This window comes from Chiloscyllium plagiosum, unplaced genomic scaffold (assembly GCF_037043375.1).
Source record: "Chiloscyllium plagiosum isolate Xiang-an unplaced genomic scaffold, Cpla_swu_hap1 HiC_scaffold_15, whole genome shotgun sequence".
NCBI classification, from domain to species: domain Eukaryota; kingdom Metazoa; phylum Chordata; class Chondrichthyes; order Orectolobiformes; family Hemiscylliidae; genus Chiloscyllium; species Chiloscyllium plagiosum.
This window is the reverse complement of record NW_028270153.1, coordinates 36,037,165-36,051,782: the sequence shown is the minus strand read 5'-3', so window position 1 is coordinate 36,051,782 and position 14,618 is coordinate 36,037,165. Positions and strand designations below refer to the sequence as shown.

General features: G+C 40.1%; 2 protein-coding genes across 2 annotated transcripts in view; one reads left to right on the top strand and one right to left on the bottom strand.

The window, feature by feature from the left end:
- Positions 1–7,896, bottom strand: part of arfgap1 (ARF GTPase activating protein 1) — a 73,678-nt gene extending 65,782 nt beyond the window's left edge. Inside the window, exon 1 of the mRNA XM_087994891.1 lies at positions 7,774–7,896. The gene's annotated coding sequence lies outside the window, so the exon portion shown is untranslated. The remainder of the gene's footprint in view (positions 1–7,773) is intronic.
- A 324-nt stretch (positions 7,897–8,220) lies between these two features.
- rh50 (Rh50-like protein) lies at positions 8,221–14,243 on the top strand. Its single transcript, XM_043710387.2, has one exon. It carries the CDS (start codon positions 8,372–8,374, stop codon positions 9,800–9,802), a length of 1,431 nt encoding a protein of 476 aa, XP_043566322.1. The 5' UTR covers positions 8,221–8,371; the 3' UTR covers positions 9,803–14,243.
- The last annotated feature ends 375 nt before the right edge of the window (positions 14,244–14,618 follow it).

Genomic DNA, 14,618 nt, shown 5'->3' with positions numbered 1-14,618 from the left:
TGGCCTCCACAGTCTTCTGTGATAATGAATTCCATAGATTCACCACTTTCTGGCTGAAGATGTTTCTCCTTATCTCTGTTCCAAAAGATCTTCCCTTTACTCTAAGGCTATGTGCTCAGGTCCTAGTCTCTCCTACTAATGGAAAATCTTCTCAACATCTACACTGTCCAGGCCATTCAGTGTTCTGTATGTTTCAATTAGATCCTCCCTCATCCTTCCAAACTCCATCGAGATCTCAAACATTCCTCATATATTAAGTTTTTCATTCCTGAGACCGCCTCTGAACACAATCCAGGATCAGTACATCCTTCCTGAGATATGGGGCCCAAAACTGAATACAATACTCCAAATGTAATCTGACCAGGACCTTATAAAGCTTCAGAAGTACATCCATGCTTTTATATTCAAGTCCTCCCAAAATAAATGCCATCATTGCATTTGCCTTCCTAACTACCTTGAGAGAATCCTGGACTAAAACTCCTAAGTCTCTTTGCACTTACTCCATGCCTCTATTCTTCCTACCAAAGTGCATGACCTCGCACTTTCCCACGTTGTACTCCATCTGCCACTTCTTTGCCCACTCTCCTAACCTGTCCAAATCCTTCTGCAGCCTCCTCGCCTCCTCAATGCTACTTGTCCCTCTACCTATCTTTGTATTGTCTGCAAACTTAGCCAGAATGCCCTCAGTTCCTTCATCTAGATCGTTAATGTATAAAGTGTAAAGTTGTGGTCCCAGCATTGAGCCTAACGGAACACCATGTGTGACCAGCTGCCATCTTAAGAAGGACCCTTTTATCCCCACTCTCTGCTTTCTGTCAGACAGCTCGGCTTCTATCCAGCTGGCACCTTGCCTCTGACACCATGGGGTCTTATCTTACTCAGTAGCCTCCTGTGCAGCACCTTGTCAAAGGCCTTCTTGAAGTCCAGGTAGATAACATCCATTGGCTCTCCTTGGTCTAACCCGCTCATTACTTCCATTATTCCCTAATCCTACCAGCCTTACCTTTCTGCAAGAAACATAATGCCTCTGAACTCTCATTGTCACACTTTTGAAAGCCTCCCACCTCCTATTCCAATCAACTTTTGAAATATCTTGTCTCATACCAATAAAATTTGCCTTAGGTGTCCCTCTTCACAGATTGTGCCTGATCTGCTGAATATTTATAATAGTTTTTGTAGCATATCTTGAGAAAGCCCTGACAGGTATTAATCAGTTTACAAATTGAAGTAGTTCGTAGATGTAAGTGTTATCCAGCAAGATTTCTCCTGTAAATTATTCATTTAAGGCAAATTCACATTGATCTAAAATTTTTTCTCCATTTGAAACAGTTTAGGTTTGTATTAGTATTTCCTTTTGTAAGTGGTTAATGTATTTGTATTGGTCATGTCTAGAAAAGAGCTGAAAATGTGTTGCTGGAAAAGCGCAGCAGGTCAGGCAGCATCCAAGGAACAGGAGAATCGACGTTTCGGGCATGAGCCCTTCTTCAGGAATGAGGAAAGTGTGTCCAGCAGGCTAAGATAAAAGGTAGGGAGGAGGGACTTGGGGGAGGGACTTTGGAAATGCGATAGGTGGAGGGAGGTCATGGTGAGGGTGATAGGCCGGAGTGGGGTGGGGACGGAGAGGTCAGGAAGATGATTGCAGGTTAGGAAGGCGGTGCTGAGTTCGAGGGATTTGACTAGAAAGAAAAGAACCAATGGAATAAGTTGAGCTGTGTGACATTGGTTCACAGATACATGAAAGAAAACGTCCCTCATTGGCTTTGTTGAAAAGGATAATTTATTTTTAAATTAACAAACAACTTTGCTAAAATAATGAACTGCAAGTTTCTTTTTGTTCATACATGGGATATAAAGTAAAGGTAAAATCATCAGACATTTTCTATCAAACCATGGGGCTGCTCTCTCATTAGAGTGAGATGACTTGTGGTTTAACCTGAGGAATATTATGCCTCAGATAAGGGGAAGAGGTTGAGAAGGAGAATCTTCACAGTAACTTCAGCGAGTGTTGGTGACATCACTCTGCATCACAAACCAGCCATCCGAGTAAATCGATGACTGATATGATTTGGGTTTCACTGGTAAAGCCAACATATAATGTCCATACCTAAAATGCCCCTGAAAAGATAGCTTGTATTCTTGAACCACTGCAACGCAAGTGGTGAGCCCAGGCAGTACTGTGAAGTGGTGAGTTCCCTGGATTTTGACCAAGATGTGATTTACTTTCAAATCACAATGGCATATGACTTGAAGGGAAACTTGATGATGATGGAGTTCCAATGTGCCCATTATCCATGTTTCTCTCAGCAAAAGTGTTCATGAGTTTGAATAATGCATGTGTATACACTTTCGTATACTGATACTGTGCAGTGTGACTTCATTAAGTGTTCACTTCCAAAACTAGAACTTTAAACAAGATGTTGATAATAATTAAAATAATTTCTTAAATTTGATGAAACTTTCAATTTCACTAACTTTGACTTCTCGTGTTATCCAAATAGATACAAATGTTGTAGCAAATGCTGCTTCGCATTAACTAGACAATAAAGTGTGAATCAGTTTACAATTTTCCCTCTTGTAAATTCCAAAGCACACACAGGTGTCTTCACTATGATGGGTGCCATCGTTTAAATAAAAACGGAAAAAGCTGGAACTAAACACCATCTGTAAAGGTTTTGGATCTGATTGTTGAATCTTGCCAGACATATTATTTACACCAACTACAAAGCCACATCAGGTAAAAGCACAACAAACTAAATGAAATGAAACTTTTCCATTGAAACTTTTCCATTATAACAACAAATGAACAGGACTTGTATAACTCCTTGATTTTTACAATGTGTTTCTGAGAAATGAATATAAACGAGTAGATAAGAACATAGAAACTGGGACAGGAGTAGGCTGTTTGGCCCTTCACACCAGCGCCACCCCCATTGAACGAGGTCATGACTGAGCTTCTACCTCAATGCCATTTCCCTGCACTGTCTTTATATAATTTGATGTACTGAATCTGAAATAACTGATTATTCATTTAACTGGCAAAAATGAGGACTGCAGATACTGGAAATCAGAGTCTAGATTGGAGTGGTGCTGGAAAAGCACAGCAGGTCAGGAATTACATCGATTTTTCTGCTCCTCGGATACTGCCTGACCTACTGTGCTTTTCCAACACCACTCTAATCTAGATACTATAACAGCCTGCCTTTTTCTAATGTACTGTATCTTAGCATTTAAAACTGATTCTGCTTTCAAAAGCTCACATATGAAATAGGTTGTATCTTTTTACTTGTTGGATTCCTTTTAATATTTATTCAATTAACTACACAGGTACAAGGAGAAAACTGCTAAAAATATGAAAATACAATTGGAGATTAAGCAGTGATTTCAGTATGGTCTAGAATGCTGCAGTTACCTTCTGTGTTATTATACATGGGTTCTTTTTATTTGTCGTTACAAGAGTTCTCAACTTTACTGGTATTTGAAACTTTTTTTTTGTTATCAACCATGAAGCTTTCCTTTTCAACAATTGAATTCCCTGTCAATGTTTAATCATCTAAACCATCTGAACATATCCAATGAACCAAAGCAGTCTTTGGTCTCAAAGGTCATTATTGTTCAATGATGAAAAAAGATGACTAGCTGGCAAGTTCCTTCACAAAATGCAAGCCCAAATGGATCTGTTGAATTATACAGTAGGTGTTTCCAAATAATCTATATATGAATTAGGACAGATAATTGTCCAACTATTATATGGCAAAGGCCATATAGAGAATTCTGGCTCTTCTACAAATGACCTGAATTGATTTACAAGATCTACAGTGAGTTCACATCAAAATCAAAAGCATGCCATGCATATGTAAACTGTCACATTTGGGACAATAACAGCTTAGGCATTGATGCCAATATGTTCCAATACAAAGGATATTTCTGTGAACAAATGTGTGTGAAAGTCTGTATTAATTCTGTACTGATATTAAATAGAAGTAAATGATAGAACAATAACGTGCATTTGTATAGCACTGTTAACTTAAGTAAAATGATTCAGGATGCTTCACAGGACTGTTATCAGACAAAAAGAAGGAGATGGATGTAAGTTTGCTCGTTGAGCTGGAAGGTTCATTTTCAAACGTTTTGTCACCATATTAGGTAACCTCTTCAGTGAGCCTCCGGACAAAGCCCTGCAGAACAAGCAAAGACCTGTGATCATGCCATCCAGGCCGTTGTGTGCCGTACATCTGCACAACTTAGCAGGAACATTAATTATTGGGTTGTCAGAGTCTACAAAGATAGAGAGGGAGTAAGCTAAGGACAATAGCAAGGATAGGAATTTCAAAATCAAGCCATTAGTCAACCAAAAACAATGTAGATCAGCAGGAACAATTAAATTAGGTGAATGGAATTTGGCAAATGTCAGGATATGGGAAGCAGAGTTCTGGATGAGCTTCAGTTTGTGGAGGGTAGGTGAGGGTAGGATAACCAGGATAGCAGTGAAATATTCATGTTTGAAGACAACAGAGGTATGAAAGAACGTTTTCAGTAACAGATGAGCCAAGGCAGGAATGGATCATCATATTTCAGAGATGATTGGGTTTTCTGATGGAGAAATTACAAACTAGAAGCTTTGCTCCACGTAAAATGATAACTCAGTCAGTTTAGTGCCCAGGAGGGAATGGAATTTTGTGTGGATACTATGGGGATACTAGAATTATTATTCTTATTGTCAAGAATATAGAGAATGGTAAGTTGTTTCATAGCCTAAGTTAGAGCCATATATCATAGGTTCATCATCATAAACCAATCAGCTCACCTGTGGCTTTTTGCACTCTAAATTCAGCAGTAATCCTTTTGATGCCTGGCCAGGGGTTACTGCAACAATTCCCAGCATTTCTTAATTAGGAACAGCATACAAGTTCTTGAGGGATTAATTCTTTCTCTTTCAATGACTTGGTGAATTATCCTTTGCGGAACTGCCATGCAGCGCAAAATGAGTCAGGTTTGATCCCTGATCTGCACTAAATTAGTGGATCTTAGCCAGAGCACAGTATGCTTATACAATAGTCATTCACTTTCTTAGATTGGGGAAGCATAAATAACCAGGTTCTTCAGTGTTAATCACCATCTGATTACCTCTGCTGGAAATGTACAAGTTTGTGGGAGAAGAAGCAAAGAACTATATTTGCAGTACACATTGGCTTTAGTGCAGAAATAAATCCTGAGACACATAACAGAGGCATAGATGAACAGAGAACAAACTTTATGGTTAACAGAATTGCTGGAGAAACGCAGCAGGTCTGGCAGCATCTGTGGGGAGAAAGCAGAGTTTCTAGTCCAGTGATCCTTCTTCAAAGCTTTTGTTTCAGATTTCCAGCTTCAATTATTCTTTGTTTTCTTTATACTTTGTTTGTTAAGTACTAACCAATGACCGGGTCAAAATAGAGTTTTCACGGTGCTTTTAAAGGCAAACGGGAATACAGAGGAAGGGACAAATAGAAAGTTTTAAAGCGAAGAATCTAAAACGTAGCAAAGAAGTGAAATGCTAAGGGAATGCTGCATTGTAAAAGGACGAGGTAATTTTAAAAAAAACGTACAAGTGAGTATCCTATTCCATTATTCGTTTTTTTTTAAAATGGGAATTTCTGTCCTTATTCTAGTCTGCCTATCGTTCACCTCATTGCTGTTTCGCAGATACTTGACTGTCAACAGTAGTAGAATAATTAACTTGCATTTATATAGCACCTTATCACCTACCCAGCTTGTTCAAAGACACTGTATATTCGAATGCATTACTTTTTGAAATGTTGTCGTCGGTGTGCAGTAGTCAGAGGAAGTGGCCAGCGTGTACACAGTTCTCAGACCACTCCAAATGCTACCGGTCCCTATAATACAACATTGTTACACACACCTTAGTGTATCTGTTTATAGTTTGGGGTCTTTTTTACTATGAATGCCATCAACTGAGCCAAACTGAAACTCAACAAGAGGAGGGTTTATTTGGTGGTGGAAGCTGGGGTGGCTGCTGGTTACTATTCTTAAATCAGGAGAGAATTTTAAATTACAGGTGTGGAGGACTGAGTCTCTACAAGTTAACAAGGACAGAAGCAACGAATAAGTAGAATATAGTGGGCTTCTGCCTGACGCAGGTGTTTGGAAATGCTGAAACTTGGGGAAGGTGGAGACAAGAAGGATGATGAGACATGTAGATTGGAAGCAAATTATGGGTATATCTGCTGAAAGCAGTTGGGATTTAGGCTGGGTAGAGGAATGTAAAACTGAAAGGAAGTAATTTTGATGATGTAGGCAATAAAGACTAATTATTCTTTATTTGCTCACAGTCTCTCGTTTAACCCAGCAGGAACAATGCCAGTCCACTAAAGTTAATAGCTGTAAAGCAATGGAGATCCCACGCACAATTGCCTTCGCCTTATATGTACTCTCCATACCTGTGGGTTCCCAACATTCGGGCGTAATTGGGAAATTAACCTTGGGGCTCTGAAATTGATGTCGAGATTAACAGGATGCTGAAGTTTACAGTAAAGTAAAACAAAGAACCGCGGACTCTGCTTCTCTGTCTACAGATGCTGCCAGACCTGCTGAGTGTCTGCAAGCACTTTCTGTTTGTGTTTCAAGTTTACAATAGTCTGGCTCGCCCAAGTGAACATCTAGGGAAAGGAACTGAGTTCACGGCAGGGGGAAGCGATTTCGATTGGGACTGAAATTCTTTGTTTCAGACTTCTTAGTCTTCAATTAAAGGAGGAACTTTTGGTCCGAATTTGTCGTGTCGTGTCATGCGGCATAACAAGTCAGAAATGATGATAGGATCGAGAAAAGTGAAGGAGCGAGATAATTCGATGTTGTCATACAGTTATCGAAGTGGATTCCTTTGAAAGTGAATAGCTGAGCAAATGGGTACTGGGACCGGGACCTCTGAGGGTGGTGTAGCAAAGGACAAGCCTCTGCTGCCACAGCCCCAAAAGTCACGACCTATTCGTCAAGAACAAATGGGATGTAATTTGTGGTATTCCAAGATCCAGTGACAAAGTCGCGGTGCAGAAACCGCAGCATTCAGACTGTTAGCGACACACGTCGGACAGGCATGTTGATTAAAAAAAAACTCGAGGCAGGTTGAAAGCACGTGGTTTCTCGGCACTATTAGAAAACTTTATTTCAGGTACGAAACAGCTGGTGTATTCAACTGATCCGCACTGACCTGGTGAATGAAATGCTGTGAGATTCCTCAAACTTTAGCTTTCCCCACGTCCATGGTGTAGACTGATGGCTTACACCAAGAAACATTCCCCAAAACTGGTTGCTGAGTCTCCCTAAACTACACCGCAACTGCCCTCAACAGCCCTTCATTGATCACGAAGCTCTCTCCGATATCCTGAACTTGTGAAAGGTGCTACATTAATGCAAGTCCTTTCACAGCTGACCTAAGCGAGGCTGTGGAAATCTATGGGCTCGATTGCCTGCTCCGGATTCTGAACAGCACCCCTCCAATTGCCAAGGCTGAAGCCTAGCCATATACACGCTGAACCTCAGCATTTTACATTAGGAGCAGAAAATCTGCAAGAAACACCCAACCAGACTTTCGGACACTCCCTGTCGAAGTCTCCGAGTCAGTGTGATTGCATGACATTATTATTTCCCTTGTGCAACGAGGCCAGTTCTAGCATGCGTTATGTAATGGGAACCTGGCAGTGCACCACAGAGATTTCTCAAATCCTTGCAGTGCTCCAAATAACCAGCAGCGACAAATTCCGGAGGCTTTGGACTTACTGTGGTCAACTTCAGCTGTCAGCTGTTCCAATGCACTTCCACTTAACCCGGCGTTTCATTCTCATTGACTGAAATCCTCTGGAAGAGATGGCAGAGCACAAATTGACACGGAGGCACTGCGCGGCGAATCCACAGACACATCCGGCCAGCCATAGGCGCGGGACCACAGTCCGCTTCAGAACGCCTCTGAAAACTTCTCGTTATATGAATCGGGATCAACCCTGCCCCGGGTGTGGAAACCAAGCAGAAATAATCTTCAGTGCTTTGTGAATTCGAGTATTGCACAAGACACCACTCGAGGGTTGGTCTTCGATCCCTTTTTAGAAAGTAATTTCCAGAGAACTTGGCGAAAAAATGCAAATGATTGATTATTTCGACTCTCTGGCTAGTAAGAGATAAGCGGGTGCACCGAATGCTCAAAGTTCAAGTCACGTGTTTCTTTCAATATATAAAAGTGCCTTTTGAAGTGCCCTTTGCAGCCAGTTAGCGCTCGGAGTGGGAGACAACACCAACCAAGCTGGTGCAACGTGTCCAGTGCACAGCAGCTAAGCCGCTGCAAAGTCCGTGGAGCTCTGACAGTGGCACGTCAGGGAAGGAGATGTCCGCTATACGCTGCCGGCTGCCCTTCCTTGTCATCTTCCTGGAAGGGATCCTACTCGTGCTGATTGCGCTTTTTGTGACTTATGATGAACACACTGATGCTGCAGCGCACAGCAATGAGACAGATCACAGACATAATCAGCTGTATGCCATCTTCCCAGTCTTTCAGGACGTCCAGGTGATGATTTTTGTGGGCTTTGGACTCCTGATGGGTTTCCTGAAGAAGTACGGGTACGGAGGAATTGCCTTCAATTTTATGATTGCGGTGTTTTCCGTGCAGTGGGCTCTGCTGGTGCAAGGCTGGTTCTATCATTTCCACGACGGCAGGATTCACATCGGAGTTTACAACTTACTGACCGCAGAAACCGCTTGTGCCACTGTCATGATCTCATTTGGAGCCGTGCTTGGCAAGACCAGCCCAGTGCAGATCCTCATCCTGTCCCTGCTGGAGGTGCCCATCTTCACTGCAACCGAGTGGATTATTATGGAGCTTCTTAAAATCAAGGATGTCGGAGGGTCTATAACCATCCACTTGTTTGCTTGCTATTTTGGTCTCAGCGTCACCACGGTGCTGTACAGACCCGGCTTAAAAGATGGGCACAAGGACGAAGGGGCGGACTATAACTCGGACAAGATGGCCATGCTGGGCACTTTGTTGCTGTGGGTCTTCTGGCCCAGCTTTAACTCGGTCTTCGCAGCGAATGGGCACGGCCAGCACCGGGCGGTGATCCACACCTACATCGGTCTCAGCTCTTGTACCCTGACCACGTTCGCCATCTCCAGCCTACTGGACAAACGGGGCAAGATCAACATTGCTCATATCCAGAATGCTGCCCTGGCAGGCGGCGTGGCTGTGGGCTCTGCAGCCGACATGATGGTGACTCCAGCCGGGGCATTCGCCCTGGGCTGCATCGCCTCGGTGCTCTGCACCGTGGGATTTAAATACTTGACTCCCTTCCTGGCCAAAAAACTCAAAATCCAAGACGTTTGCGGTATCAATAACTTGCACGGGATCCCTGGCTTTGTCGGGGCTATTGCCGGAATTGCCACTATCCTGTTGACAACCGATGAGAGATATGGCCATGGCTTGTATGATACCTTCCCGGAGCGGGTCCCGAAGGAAGGGGATATCAAGTTGGCCGAGTTGGTCGGGGTGCTGCCGCACCTGAAGGCTGGAGGTGGCCGCAGCGCATGGGAACAGGCCCAGTATCAGGCGGCAGCTATTGGGGTCTGTTTGGGTATCGCTGTCTTAGGAGGGACCGTCACTGGCTTCATACTAAAACTCCCCTTTCTGGCTCAGCCCAAAGACGAGTATTGTTTCAATGACGACCCTTACTTTGAAGTACCCGAGGTGGAAGAGAAAGAAGAATTTGAATTTACCAATAAAAACAACGCGAACAATAACCAGCGCCTTAAACTTCCGGTTTGATTTCAAACTACTTTAGTTGTGTGCCCGAACATCGTTGCCTGTACATCAGTTTCCAGGACCTGCCTGAATTTAGACAAAAACACCTTGTGGTTAGCATACATTATGCTAATTGTCAAATACTTTCCCAGATATACTTATTAAAGAGAAGCCTTTAACATGAATTGAGTTGCAAATTACTGTTTCAGAATCGCACAACGCTCTAACTTCTTATAAGAATCAGGATGTGCCCCACTCCTCCAAAATCATTCACAACTCCTGCACATTCCATGAGCTTTGCAAATAACACATTGCCCGGAATGTGAATCAGAACATATTTGTCACACTTGTTTTAAAAATGATTACTTGTATTTTTCCACCTACAACATTTCGGCGAATGAGATACAAATTCACAAGTCTGGGGTACCTGACTGTTAACACACAGTGACATGCTAATCATTAATGTCAATCTCTGTCTACCAGCCAGGTCAAGTCTACACAGATGAGCCATTCAGCCAGTACTTGTGTAAGAGTGAGTTTTTATTTTACCTTTTTCTAAACTGCACACTATAAGACTTTCATGAAGAATTTTAGAAAAGATAATAATTAAAAGAATTTTATTTACTCTGGTTAAGGTAATGAGTAGTTTTAAGAAATTCAAATAAAGTTGTTCAAACACAATGATCAAGAGTGTTCAGTAATTTCCTGCTGTACATTGTTTCCAGCAACTTTTGTTTTTACTTTATTGACTCCATATCAGTTTTATTTTCACCCAAATCTGTACATTTGTCAATGTTTTCCCCCTTTCTCCCTCTTTCTCAAATGTTATAGTTTCATGGGATCCTCTGGAATGTTTTACAACTGCACCATCCTTAATGTGGAAACCAGTATAATGAATTTTGACAGATTATTTAATGGCATGGGGAGGGGTACTCACATTCATGCCAAATCCTGTCATCATCTTGACGTGAAACCATTCCACTCATTAGGAACTCAGCCTACTCCATCACCCCCTACTACCTCCATCACCCCCACACCCCATCAAATACATCTACTAACAATGGCACTTATTGCTATGCAGCAGGAACCCTGTCCAATTTGCCAACTTACCTTCCTGGCCAATGGTCACTGGGAACAGGCATAGAAGCTCACATGACATCTGAACAGATATCAGTGACTGCAGCACAGACTGGAATCAAAACATGTGCCTTCTTGTATTTACAACTCAGATTTATATTGCATTTGCCAACTGAGCCAGAAAGAGGGTGCTTTCCTTCACTGCTTTAGTTTATTTTTCATTGGTGTCTGTTCCCATCACGTCCTGAATCCTTTAATTCCATCCTCTTATTTTTGTGACCTTTATTTCCTCTCTGAAGGTTGTGAACAGTTGCAGCAAAACAAGTCTAAAGTATAGGTCAGTACATTTGCCTACTGATTATGGTTGACCTTTCATTCTTTCCTCTTATTTCTTGAGTTAACACTGTTTTCTTTCACTGTTGCAATTCTTCTCTGGTTTAATTCACTAACTTATTTCAAGTCAGCTCTTTTTCATTTTTTCAGTTTCCATCCACCTTACTTAACTGTCTCAACATGTTGTTATTTTGATGCAACCTTTTGTATTTTAATGAGTACTGTATTTTACTTGTTATACTCCCCTACAGTACTGCTCCACCTCACATAACTCATTCCTATCTCTATAACTTTCTTGCTTTGTTTCTCAATTTTGAAGAAGAATCTGAAGGGCTTCTAAAGTTTTAAAGTGTTTTAATAGTAAACCCTGTTATTTGTCTTAAGTTTTCCTTTTCAGATTCTGACATTTATATTTTTCTTGAACTTTTGTACTAATTTCAATAATTTCAGTTCTTCTATACAATCAGCAGCAAATTAAATTTATCTTTTACCTCTTTGACCCATTTCCACTTATCAAGGCAATGCTCATACTTAGGTATAGAAAGTAGCTTTTTAGGAAGCTCTCTAGTTCCTTGCCAACTTAACTACACTTCATTTATCTTGAGAGAGTCTTGGTCAGCTATTTACAGAATCATTGTACCTTAACTCAAATGTCCTTTAGATGCTTCTACACTCACAAACTATTCAACAGGAATCATCCAGTTAGGAGCAGGAATTTTGACAATTTTTGTTTGTCTTCTTACTTAAGGGACACAGTTTAACTGTAGTACTCCCATTGCTATCTCAGTTGATTTATCAAAATCAAGAATTGAAACTGAGACTTCTGAGAATTATATAGTTCACACCATGCAGTTTAATTGCATCACAGAGATTTAGATATTACACATCTTGAAGGTGACTGTTAAACTCAAGTGCATAAATTATACTTGAACTCGTGCTAGCTATATACACTGTGATTTAATTTTTTTCTACACTATAATTTTCCTCTTTGTAGATTTATTTAATGTCATTTAGAATGCTATGATTGATCTAGTTTAACTATTCACAGAAGTAATGCATTCCACTCTAGTAAATATTCATACAAAACATTATTCTAATTTCTATCCTTCTTATCATAGTCATTACTATTGACTCATAAATAATAATTTAAGATTTTGCCTTTCAACTACTTTCAAGACTTTGAACACATAACTTTGTTTGCTGCAAAGAGCCTAGCCCTTGTTTTCAGGTCTCCCTCATAGTGTCTTCTTAATTAATCAATTTTGTGCCTTTTCCATGGCTTCAAGACCCTTTCACATTTGATTCTTTGAGCACTGTAGAATATTTTCTTCTGTGGACTTCTTCACAAATCTCTTCTTAAGTCCCCTTCAATGCTACTGTTTATTCAAATTCCACATTAAAAAAAGAGTTCTATGTGTCACATTTGTATTATTCTTTACCTCATCATCTCATTATCTGCACCAAACCCCAGCCCCTGACTTGTTACCTCAAGCTAAATTTGCTTAGTTGCTTATTCTTTGAGCTTTGGTCCTGCTACTTTCATTATTGACAGCTTTCACTGCAATCATAAATTTCACCCCAACTCTTCCTTCAGATTATTCATTGCATTGAGCTGTTAACATTCACTTAACAAACATGCCTCCCAAATAGAGAAGCTAATTGAGAAAATAACCTGGGACTTAAAGTTTAATCAGACTTCCACGGTATGACAATGCTGTTCTGATTTTGCTATATGTTAAGGTTGATAGTCAATTATATGTGAATATAATCAAATTCCCATTGCTTACAAAACCCAATGTTATTCTTAAAGAAAAAACACATCAAGCACCATTTTATATGAACCTCAGATTATATTGTTTTAATGCACATGAACTACAGACGTTTGTATAAAAATGGACATTGAAAATGGTTTTTGGCATAGCATACCAGGTTCTATGTTTTTATACAAATTTATATTATACACGTAAGTGTTTGATAGAAAGTTTATGTTATATATGTGTGTATCTTAGGAGCAAATAAATTACAGTAATCCCCTTTGATGGTCCATCCATCGTAATAGTGGTTTCAAGTTGTAGTAGCAGATAATATCAATTAGCAGCATAATAATGAAATACAGTTGGATCAGAACAAGAGATGAACATGTGGTGCTGGAAAAGCACAGTAGGTTAGGCAGCATCTGAGAAGCAGGAGAGTCAAAGTTTCGGGCAAAAAGCCTTTACTGAGAAAGGGCTTTTGCCTGAAACGTCAACTCTCCTGCTTCTTGGATGCTACCTGACCTGCTGTGCTTTTCCAGCACCACACTCTTGACTTTAATCTCCAGCATCTGCAGTCCTCACTTTTGCCTCAGAGCAGGAGATATTTCACAGTTTACTAATTAGTGGCTTGTGTTGCAATTTCATAGTTTGAACCAAACAAAATTATATCCCTGATTTCTTTAATCGGTATCCAAGCCTATTCCCAGCAATATTCTCCATTATGTTACATGGCCAGAAGATGCAGTGTTTATCTCCATGCATTTTCTCCAACAGTTCTCTTATACTTCTGAAACTCACTTGTCAAGCCCCACTGGTGTAAGATAGATCACATTGCTCATTGTCTACTGATCTATTGTAGAAGTTTATGCATTAAAACTTGTGAAGCCCTTGTAGATCCTTTCTTAAGTTATAGCAAAATATACCAAGAAGAGCTTTTGAAGCAAGCATATTTTCAAGCAAAAATAGTTTTAAAAATGGGTGAAGAGAACAATTGTTTTGTTTCTTTCTCTTTGGATCTTGTTAAAGTAATTGGTAATGTTAATGTATTGAGATGGGAGACAATGATTCTACAGATCGTAAAATTATTATTCATCTACAGACTTCCTGTAAATGATTGTAAACAGGAATTTTAAGAAAATACTAATAGCGCAGCAATTATTTAGTCACATGGGTGTTTCACAGAAGAAGCATAGTTAATATAATTTTATAAAGCTAATCCCAATTAATACTCCCATCTGAATGCATTTTGAATAACACCTATGCTTATTGAAATAAAAACTATTAATTGTTCTGAGACTGTTCATCAGTTTAAATTTCATGACTTTTCACTTCAGATCATAGTTACTCACATGCAAGAAGATGTATGTTCTTCAAAGAAAGTTTTCTGGAAAATCTATGTTTTTTAAAAAGCATTTACATCCAATGGTTTGGGATTGGGAGGATTTCATAATCCAAATTTTGAAACTTTGAAATGCTACTATCAGTTTGTTTAAAATAATTTCTACAGTGTTCGTCTGTGCTTTGGTAAGTTAATTTCAACATATGTAAAGGAGCCAAGTTCTAGAAAACACGAGTAATATCTATAATGGAAATGTTCTTTGCTAGTGACGTCATTAGAGTGCATTGTGTACTCTAAGGTTCAAGGTACTCTACCTTTAGTAAGACATCACTTCCAT

What these genes read in the sequence shown, in the direction of transcription:
- rh50 (XM_043710387.2), top strand. Translation starts at nt 8,372, where the DNA reads ATGTCCGCTATACGCTGCCGGCTGCCCTTCCTTGTCATCTTCCTGGAA.